Source organism: Pseudoliparis swirei, chromosome 12 (assembly GCF_029220125.1).
Source record: "Pseudoliparis swirei isolate HS2019 ecotype Mariana Trench chromosome 12, NWPU_hadal_v1, whole genome shotgun sequence".
Lineage (NCBI taxonomy): Eukaryota > Metazoa > Chordata > Actinopteri > Perciformes > Liparidae > Pseudoliparis > Pseudoliparis swirei.
This window is the reverse complement of record NC_079399.1, coordinates 7952147-7963012: the sequence shown is the minus strand read 5'-3', so window position 1 is coordinate 7963012 and position 10866 is coordinate 7952147. Positions and strand designations below refer to the sequence as shown.

General features: G+C 45.5%; 1 protein-coding gene across 1 annotated transcript; it reads right to left on the bottom strand.

The window, feature by feature from the left end:
• Positions 1–887: 887 nt before the first annotated feature.
• Positions 888–9712, bottom strand: znf513a (zinc finger protein 513a). The gene is given in 6 exon segments (XM_056427421.1): positions 888–1770; positions 1772–1988; positions 2154–2921; positions 6165–6299; positions 8165–8294; positions 9496–9712. Coding segments are annotated over 5 exon segments (1959 nt in total). The 5' UTR covers positions 8205–8294; positions 9496–9712; the 3' UTR covers positions 888–971.
• Between the last annotated feature and the right edge of the window lie 1154 nt (positions 9713–10866).

The window sequence follows — 10866 nt, the reverse complement described above, 5'->3', positions numbered from 1 at the left end:
GTCGACCAATGCTCCCCGCACCCCCCACTTCACAACCTGGTCCGAAACCGTTTCAAATGTACGATTGTGCTTTTCCTTTAACCAGACAACCAAGTGAGGACCGAGGAGGGTCTTTTCAAGATGCTTGCGCATGCATTTTTAGTGTTAAAATAGTCTTTATAGTCCAAATCAGAGATATGATCCTGAGGGGTTTGGCACACGGGGGCTCACCGAGTTAGGTTTACGCAACCTAACGGATCAACGTCGCTCACGACGGGTAAAACAAGTCCAGGATTGTTACATAGCGCTCTGCTAGTCGTTCATACATAAGCAAATTAATCTGAAGGCGTGCCGCTTGTGCCCCGATGAAAACAAAGCACCCGATTGGCCCTCACAAGGACCCCTCTTTCCTTTTAGCCGACGCACAACAACCTCACGAAGCGAGCGCGTCATGTGATGCAACTCATCATCTGTCCGGAAACATTTAAGGTATTTCATACGATTTTTGGTACAAAACTAAAAAGATTCGAGCGAAACCTTTAAGAATAACAAGTTTGATAACCAAAAAAAATTAAAGCAAATTCCCCAAAACAAACATATATATATACACACATATATATACATACACACTAAACAGTTCAGGCAGAGATGTGCACATGTGTATCGAGGAGGTAACGTCCGGTCCTCGCGGGAATCACCAGATATGCGTTTGTCATACGAGGGGGGGGCGGTCATCATCGGCCGAGTGACGGACGGAACGAGGCGGTCAGAGGCCGGCGTCCATTTGTCCCGACACAAAAGCGGAGATGAAAACGAGTCCACTCATCCAGCCGATCGAGATAGTCCCAACAAATTGTGCGAGAATCTACAAACGAGACGATTAGCAGCCTCTGAAGACGTCCGACAACACGAAAAGGTTTCACACACACACAATATAAAGGCTTTGTGGAAGAAAACACGCTGCTGGTAGCTTCTCTTCGCCGAGTTCCTTCTCACGCGATCTCCAGTTTGTAGCACGAGTGCAGCGTCTGGCCGCCCTCCCTCGACATGTACTGCATGTCGGCGGCCGCCTCTTTCCGGTGGCTCGCCACGGCGAGTCCCATCCCCTTCCTGACCTCCTCGTCCTCGTCGGTGCCGGTCATCGGGACCTTGACCCAGCCGTCCGTGGCCAGGCCGTGCTTCTTCTGGTGCCTCTTGTAGTTGTCCCAGTGGCCCGTCGTGTAGCCGCACTCCTGGCACTTGTAGGGCTTCTCCCCGGTGTGCCGCAGCATGTGGCGCTTCAGGTTCATGCTCTGGTTGCAGCTGTAGTTGCACACGGCGCACTGGAAGGGCTTGGCGCCCGAGTGGACCCGCTGGTGGCGCTTCAGGTTGGCGAGGTTCCCGCAGGCGTAGTCGCACAGGTGGCACTTGTAGGGCTTCTCGCCCGTGTGCACGCGGTGGTGCCGCTTGAGGTTGTCGAAGTGCGCCGAGGCGTAGTCGCACTGCGGGCACTTGTACGGCTTCTCGCCGCTGTGAGTCTTCATGTGGCGCGCCAGGTGGTTGGGGTAGTGCGTGAGGAAGGGGCAGGCGGAGCACGTGTACACCTTGTCGCTGCGCTCGCCGGGGCTGTTGGGCGAGGACGACGAGTCCTTCGTCAGCAACTCCAGGGTGCACTTGGCGCAGATCTGGGCCGAGGAGCCGTCCTCGTCCTCCAGGACGATGCCGCACAGCCGGCAGGTGTAGGGGAAGAGAGACGAGGGCATGGCGGCGCCGTCCGCCACGCCCCCTCTGGTCGCCCGGCTGCTGCTGCCGCCCGCCGCCGCCGTCTGGGATGTTCAGCAGCGGGGGGGGCTGGTGGCCGGGAGGCTGGTGGCCGGAAGGACGGTGGCTGGGAGGCGGGTGGGTGGGAGGCGGGTTGGAGGCCGGTATGGGTGGTGGCGACGCCCCCTTCAAGCCATCAAAGGCCGACAGGTAGTCATTGCTCTGGGCTCCCAAACTCAGATTTGAAGACGGCCTTGCAACGACTGAAACTTGAAAAAGAAAAAGACGACAGTTATAAGATACTACGTGACAGATTGGGGCTTTTCAAAAGGGTGCATCCTGTTTCACGATCATGGAGTCACAACATAATTGTTTTTTTTTATTTAAATAGGTACGGTGATGATGAAATAATGAAGGAAGGACATCATACACACCCTTAGCTGAAGAACAAGAGCTTTCTTCATTGGGTCGTTGCCCAATCACATGCCTCTTCAGGCTGTGTTGGCCAATGGGAGGTCGCGCCGGGACGTCCGGCCCATGGGCCGCACAGGGCACATGCATGCGCTGATGCCTCTTGAGGTTGCCGAGGGAACTGCAGGCAAACGTGCAGATGTCGCACTTGTACGGCTTCTCGCCCGTGTGAATGCGCAGGTGCCTCTGCAGGTTCACCAGCTGGGCCGAGGCGTACGTGCACAGCGGGCAGTTGAAGGGCTTCTCCCCGTTGTGCGTCTTCATGTGGCGCTTCACGTGGTTGGCGTAGCGCGACGAGAAGCCGCAGAGGTGGCACGAGTGCAGCTTGGCCAGTTTGTCCTCGGCCGACAGCGCCTTGTCGCCCATCCCGTTGCCCAAGCCGTCGCCGTCGAGCTGCAGGTGGGACCCGCCGCGGATCCCGCTCATGCTTCCGAAAGGGGAACAGAAGTCCGAGCTCTTGGCTTCCCGGGAGGCTTTGCAGCACCGGAGGCAGTAAGGGCCGACCAGGTCGATGCCCGGCCCCAGGGGGTCGTCGCGGAGCTGTCCGCAGCCCCTGCAGGACAGGTAGGGGGGGAAGGTGGGCGAGGACTGGGCCGCGCCGCCCTCGTCTTCCCGCCCGTTGTCGGTGGTGCTACGAGAGTTGTCTGTTTCGCTCTCCATGCTGAGCTGGCTGTAGGCAGGGCTCACCTCACCCAGAGGATACACAGAGAAACCGATCTCGGCAGCGACTTCTGCACAGGGGACACACAGAGAGACACGGTTGTAAACACGGCACCTCAGGACAAAAGACCCTCGAAACGTCGTTAGAGGCCGACGAGCCAGAGCAGAGATCTAGACTGACGTTTATTCAATCTGCAATGTTTCACACCACGGTTTCCAATTGCAGCTGAATCCATCGAGAATGCCTTTTATACTGTTCTGCATAGAGCAAATATTCAGGTTGTCATTGCAAATGTATTTTACAATACAGATCAGAGCACAGCGGAACAAATACAGAAAGAAGACAACAAGCAGCCAGCCACACAAAAGCACTTCCACAACCAACATCAGAGACAATCACACATCTATTACGATGCAGCAAGAGCTTTTGTTTTGTTCCTCTAAATCGAACAGGAGACCAGTTTGTAATAACTGAAAAAGTGTGATAATCCTAATATTAAAATGTGTGATCACAAAAACGCTTCATGTTGACACTGTGGGTATAAAAACAAACGACACATTTTTATATTACCGAGTTTCACCGAGACGCTGGCTTCCATACGAATGAACCGAGGTCAGACTGACAGCCGAAGGCACGCGTCCAACTCGGACTGGATCTGTTGAGCAGATCTCACCGAATGACTTCAAACTCAAACGAGGAAAACAGCCGGCAACGACAATCTGTTCCAGATAATGACCCTTTCCTTCTCCCCCCACTGTGGGTAACACGACTCCACTGCAGACAGAAACGCTCTTCACAGCACACACAAAAAAGAAAGAAAAGTGAAACAGAGGATCATTTCATACTCACAGCGCTACCTGCGAGGACAACGGGGGTTTTCCAGGCAATAGAAAGAAAAAGGGGGGGGAAAAAGGAAAAAAAAAGGGGGAAAAAAGGACACTTTTCCCTCCCAGAAAGCTACGCGGAAAAGCTTCGAGACGAGGAACTCTCCGGGATTCGGCGTGTGCTGTTGAACGAGAAGCCGGGAGAGGAAAAGCAGCCTCCTTCACCGCCGCCGAGCCGAAATGTGAGGAAGGCGAGTCGCCGCTGCCCTTTTATCTGCCCCACGGAAACCCCTCGTGGATGATTACCGAGCCTAATGATGATGATGATGACTATAATGGTGAGGCTGCTGCGGCTGATGATAATGATGATGATGATGATGGTAGATGTAGATGATGATGATGATGATGATGATGATGGGGGTGTGGGGGGGGGAATGATCATGGCAGGAGGGTTGTGGGAGCAGAGGCAGCAGATGATGATGATGATGAATACATGCCCTCATATAATGGTGTCCTTGATGGTAATGGTCCTGTTTTTATGACCCTTATACAATAATGGAATGGTGTCTCAGCTCCTTCCTCTACTTCTCCATTTTTCAGATCATTCTATCCGACAAAGAGTCATGCTGGGGAGAAATGAGCGGAGCCTTCCATTTCTCTTAATGTCGCGACGAACAAACTGTAAAAACCTACGAGTCCTCTTCGCACATGAAGCCGCCGCTTCCTTTAGCGCGACGGTGATTTATTAAATGTGTTCATAGTAACGGCAGCAAGTTAAAACGTTTGGCTTCCACTGAACAGAATGAGAGCGTTGGTCTTTCACCAAGACGGTGCGATGGAGTCAATTGAAATGGACTGTAATGCTCCGGCTGTGCGATCCTCCCATTCCCCTTCATCGTATAATCGATACCGATTCACCATACGATGTTTAGGAAATAGAAACGCAAACGCAAGCAGGAAGGTGAGCAGCAGAAAAACGGTTCGGCACTAGAAGAGAAAATAAAATGCGGCTGCTGGATAGAATTGCTCTCCTGACGAGTGACAGACGGCGGACGCCACTTTTTAAAGAAATCAAAAACGCATTCTAGATGCTATTCAGGGTCAGCATTGTTTCTGCCACAACACTTTAATGTATTTACATTCTGTAATTATATAGCAGTTTTTAAAATCGGTCGGAAAGTCACGGCAGATTGAGATGGCCTACTTTCACGCTAGAGATTCCCAGATGATGCATCCAACTGAAAGCAGCTTCACCATCAGAGATGTATTCATTTACTGCTAATGAAACATTTCCTACCGCTGCCTACTTTACATTATGAGCATTCACCTGGTTAAGTGACTGCAAGTCAGGCCAGTTTGGGCATTCAATTTAAAAAAGGAAATCCATCATAAATGTCATGAGCAACATTTCAGATGGCTTTAGTTCAGTTATTCAACACAATAATGTCCCGATAATGTCCTCAGAGGGGGTCTGCCAACATTGCAAAGTAAAATTGGTCTATGGAAAAGGGAGGTTTCCGTTTTAATTTATATTCTGAATTTAGAGGGAACATGGCTCATATGACATTTGAGGGCTATAATCTGGAAATTTCACATCAGCATGACCTGGTACTGTCTTGAGTTACACGCTGAGGTGGTGTAACATTCTGAAGTGAAATGGAAACAGGATGATTCCTTTCAATACCAATTATAATTTAGAGGGACTATAGCTCGTATGACATTTTAGAGGGCTGTACTTTCAGAATGCTCTGATATTGTCTGAGTGAAGCTCTGAGGTGGTTGGCGATCATGCGAGTGTTGCTTCGTTTTAAATATGTTACCATAACCCCTGATATATATATATATATATATCAGTGTTTCCCCTACCATTCTATCAGGGTGGCGCCCCAACCCCCTCAAATCTCCGCCCGACACCCTGTAATTTTCTCTATCGCGCCAGATTACAGCAGAAGTAATTTAAGGTCCCTTTTCTTCAAGACGTCTTTGTTCTTTTATTAAAATAAAAATTTTGTTTTTTTTCGCGCCCCACACACAAGCATTCATTTCTTCTTCTACGTGTCTCGCGCTAATACTCTCTCGCTCTCCTCCGCCGCGCCCGATTTTTTGCGGCATCAAGACAGGTGAGCATATATATATATATATATATATATATATGCAATAACCACACAGAAACGTGGGGGCAACTTTGACCCTGTTTCCCAAAGTGAAGGCCAGCTTCACTGCGGTGTGAAATGCATGGTTGCCGTTTATTGTGAAGCAATCGCAGGAACGAGCGCATTGTGTCACAAGGACTGACTGCAGTCGATTATCAATAATGGAAAACAATTTTAACACTGTTGCCATTTTTTTGGTCTCTTACTATCATGAGCCAGATGCTCTCTTGTTGCATTTCTGACAAAGCTCCAGCACGTGCCGTTTCAACCAGGACAGACACCTTAAGGATTAGAACTTGAAATGCTGAATTGTATTCTTAAAAATTCTTTACAAACCTGAGAACTTTTCCAGGCCTAGAATCTTGTGGTCACGATCAGGATCACCAAACTCAAGGTCTTGTCCGAGAAGGAAGTCTGTGTCTAAGGAGAGGTTTCCAGGCGCTTCAATGGCTACACCATCTTCAGAATCCACTGCAGTCATAGAAAAGAGAATATCAACAACATTTCACCGAGGGGGCAATTTAAAAATCACCGTGGCTTAATATTTCTATTATGAAGCTACTCATGGCAATGACACACATAGCAACAGTACAGAAAAACTCCGCAGCCCAGTGTCGCACACAATCATTGGCAGCCCGACCAGGCGTTACATTAATGTTGGCCCAGGGCACGTGAACTTTATCGGGGGACTAGATGAGAATGGATGACTTTTGGAAAGGGGGAGTTAGGTGCTTGGTCACCATAACAATAGATTTAGTGACAACAAACAGTATTAGTAACACTGATTCTAGCATTGTTCTTTCCTGCAGACTTTACAAAATGCTTTGTTTGCATTTGGTAAAGCAGCATTGATCCAAGGACATCCACAGCTGCTACCTGGCTGGTCACCAGGGCCTGGGGCACCAGGCTCCATGCAGTTGTTGTAGTTGTGAAACAATTCACGACACAACTGTACATGGCATGACATTAAGTTTAGTGGTCAATTAAGTTGAGCAAAGCATACACATATGGGGCGTATTTAAAAGCAATCGACTATGTAATCATTAATAAGTCTGTATTTCTGCTGGTGAAAATCCTTTCAGTTACACTCCAAGGTTAATTATTTAGCATATTGGATGATAGTAAAAGTCTGACATTATCTTGGCAGACAATCTTATTTACGTTCCAACAGTGTACAAGCAGCATCTTATGCACACACAATGAAGTGCGTGTAGTTGACAGATGGAGCATCTTTACCGCAGTTCCAGCTAATGATGCCTGAAATCCTAAATTCGTCTCCCAAGCTTGATGGAATCTAAACAGATATCACACAGCTGTCACTGTTCACCAGGCCAAGTCAAGGGCATCTTGCTCATCAGCACTGCTGAGCAATTCCTTGAGAAACGGCGCCACACTGCCACCTAGTGGTGCTTTGGGGGATCGACACGCTGAGAATGAGATGGGACGGTTCTCTTTTTCTCAGAAACACATAAAATCAAACTAAATAATAGATAGCTATTGATTAGGGTCGGATACAAACTACCTACTAGGATAAGCTGGTCAAGTGACCATCTGTATAAAAAAATTAAAAAAATTATTAAAGAAAACCCTTTGTTATTACTGCATGACATAATTTGTTCTATTTTTAAGTACATACTAATCAATAAGTAATGAGTAACTGAGCTAATTCCAGATTGTGAGTTGATGGTGTTGACATTGCATATTGGCCACCACTGAAATACTTGCTTTTAAAATTCCTGTCCTTCTCTAAGCAGTACGGAGGTAGTAACAGTATGAAGAAGTAGAGACAGTCTCTCTATATATGTTGTAACAATTACTTGAGTGTGAATGTTGGGCAATGAAAAGGTTTGTGAAACCAATACTATCCTTCTGCTAATTGGCAACACAAACATCGGGCCATACTGTGAGGTTTCAGAAATTGGTTTAGGCCACATTTTGCTACAGCAGATGTAAGATCTCTGGGAATGGCTAAAGTAACATGATCAGTCCCCTCTTTCTGAATCTGGTTCTACAGAGAATTGAAGAAAAGTAGAATCTCATCACGTAACATGTCCGTTTTTACATCTGTCCATTTCTAACTTGCAATATGCACTTTCTCATGTATGCAGAATGTGAAATATTTCCAGTACTCATACAGCAACGCCTGTTGTCCAGATGTGGGCGGAAAAAGAGGACACAAGTCGTTAACGACCCGGCCAACATTCACAGGGTTTTAATCAGAGGTCTAACTGTGAAGCCACAGTTACTGTATGTGGTTAAAATAAAGATGCCAGATGATTTCTAAAACTCAGCTATGCATAACATTTCCAAAGTTAAAAAGAGTTTTGAATACCTACACTTGACTGGCTGTGGATTCTGTTGTTTTTTTCTTGGCATCTTCCAGACAGCCTCCCTCTTTGATCTTCTTGCAGACTTCCAAAACCATCAGCTCATTGTCATCCGTTTGGAAGATATTCCTCAGTATATCTATAGATGCAAGACAAAATCAATTAAAATCAATTAGAGGTAGGTCATATCTTTGTAAATTATAATTTTTTTGATGTAGAAAACATCAGTTTACCCACCAATTCAAATTTAAGACCAAAACAATTTCCTAAAGCATAAGGTGACGTCTTCAAATTGGCTGTTTCACCTGACTAACATTCCTTAATCTAAACCCACACGAATATCCCAAAAGAATGAGAAAAAAATGGCAAATACTCTAATTTGACAAGTTTGGACCAGTACATTTGGGGAATTTCTGCTTGGAAAAAAAGTACTTGGATGAATAATAATTTGAATCGGCACCATATATTTTCTGTTGATGTACTGGCGAGTTAAAAAATAGTATCAGCTTCAAAAGCAACTGACAAAAACATTACCACACAATTAATTTGCCATTATCCAAAGCTTAATGGTTGAAACTGAACCAAGGGACTCCTCGAGCTGAGAACAACAGAGTGTCAAGTCTGGAGTGAGTGATGGTGTCATCGAGACACATACTGCACGCGGAGAGCACATAAAGAACACACTTGATCATTTCACAGCAGCGTGTGTAGGTCGCCTAGCTCGTGCACGTCTTTTAAGCCCCGTATTTAAATAAAACAAATATAAAACTGCTCACTATAAAATGTATAGTATAAATGCTGTTTAAGCCAGTCGTGCGTCTTGCTGCAGTGCATCTCGGTATCATTTATCAGCCAAGCTATTCCGTCCCAGTAAAGCAAGTTGGAGGACATTGCACACACTGTAGTAAATACACCAACATCAGAAAACACAGACGGCATACGAGTGTATCATCTGGTGCATTTACGCTGCAGACAAACACGGAATCCACCAATGAAGTAGCGAAGCCGTCGTGCTACTTTAGCAAAATGGCTAACACGTTAGCTCTGGTGCAGCAGAGCGCAATCAAGCGAATCAGCGAGCAATTTAAACTGAAAGACGTCTTCGTATAGCATTCAGCTAACAGATGGTGTTGCACAACGTGAAATGGTAGCAGGATGTGGCCAAACCCGTCGGCGCGCAGCCCATTGAGTGGCCGAACAAAAACGCGTCCTTGTCAGCACGTAGTAATGATTGACAAGTGCCTTCTTCAGTCAGTATTAGGCGGAACGTGTTAACCGAGCAGCTAAATTAGCCGAGCAGCTAATGTCAACTTCACCAGCTAGCCATCGAGCTAACTCACCTAAAAAACGTAAATATTCCTGTCGGTTGAGGTGCTGGTTGTCGTCGGAATACGCGCCATTGGGTGCGAAAGGTTTGCCCTCAAATGAACAACGTCTGGAGATCCGCCATTTCTTCATGAGCTGCGGTGACAAAGAAAGGCAATTAATGGTATTTTTCATAACTTAATTGATTTTGTGATCCGCCTGTGATCCAGCAGCAGCATCAACAAAACGACTTCCGGCACGAGTCCTTCAGAATAAAAGAAACGAGCGCACGAATGACGACGTAATGTGTGCGCGTGTAACAAAATAAAACATTTGCATTCTATGTTACACTGTCTATTGAGGTGATTTAAAGATTTGTTTGTGGATTTATTTCATGTATATTTGCATTACTCAGTTGTATGGCCTTGTTATTACTGTCCTAAGTGAGAGCTGAACTTGTTTTTAGCTTTCTATTTTCACCCAGACAATGTTCTACTTCTTTGGATATAATACAACGTTATGTTGGTAGTGTCCCATTTACATCGTGCCTTAGAATTTATTCATTACTATTGATATTGAAATCACTATTTCAGGACCTATTTTTTAAACGATTTAAATTCGTTGCTTTTATTCTGAAGGCCAAGAGCGCAAAACGGACGTGGTATTGTTGCCGGTGGGATGTATCTTGATTCCATTGTGTTGTATCCATCCCCTCTCTGTTAGATGGGTGTTTCCGTTTCCGTTTCCTAAAACAATTTCCGGTTTCTACCCCTAACATTGTAGTTGTAGTTCATATACAATCATGATCAAATTATCCGTATTATGATCGTTTTAACTGAATTATGTTTACAGTTTTGGGCATGTGTGTCTGGCATTCAAACAAATACTTGCATCACAATATACACATACAATGCACTCATTTAATTATAACAGCAGGCATACTTCCAAAAAACATTCGAAAGCAGTCTCTTAGATTGTAACCTCATCACAGTATGGAACACAAATACAAAATAAAATGCTATTTAAAGCTTTAACTGTAAACTTTAAGCCCAATGGAGTATCCGAATGTTTAAGATACAATGCAATACATTGTGAAATTGTAGGAAGTGAAACAATGCCTCAATTGTGGGAAAAGATTTATATGTTGCAGAATTGTGGTTATGTCTTATATTATATATGGTCAAAAAATCCTCAATTGTGGACAAAGATTCCCTTGATGCATCATTTTGATTATGTCTTATATTATATTAGGTCATTATCTGAATTTCACAAAATAATACAAAATGTAATGATCCGTCTCAAGGTTCCGTGAAATTAATTGCGTTCTCCATATTTTTTAAATTATAAATCCCAGTCCGACAAATGAGTAAATTCAGCTTGTAAATGATAATTATATAATTAAGTCG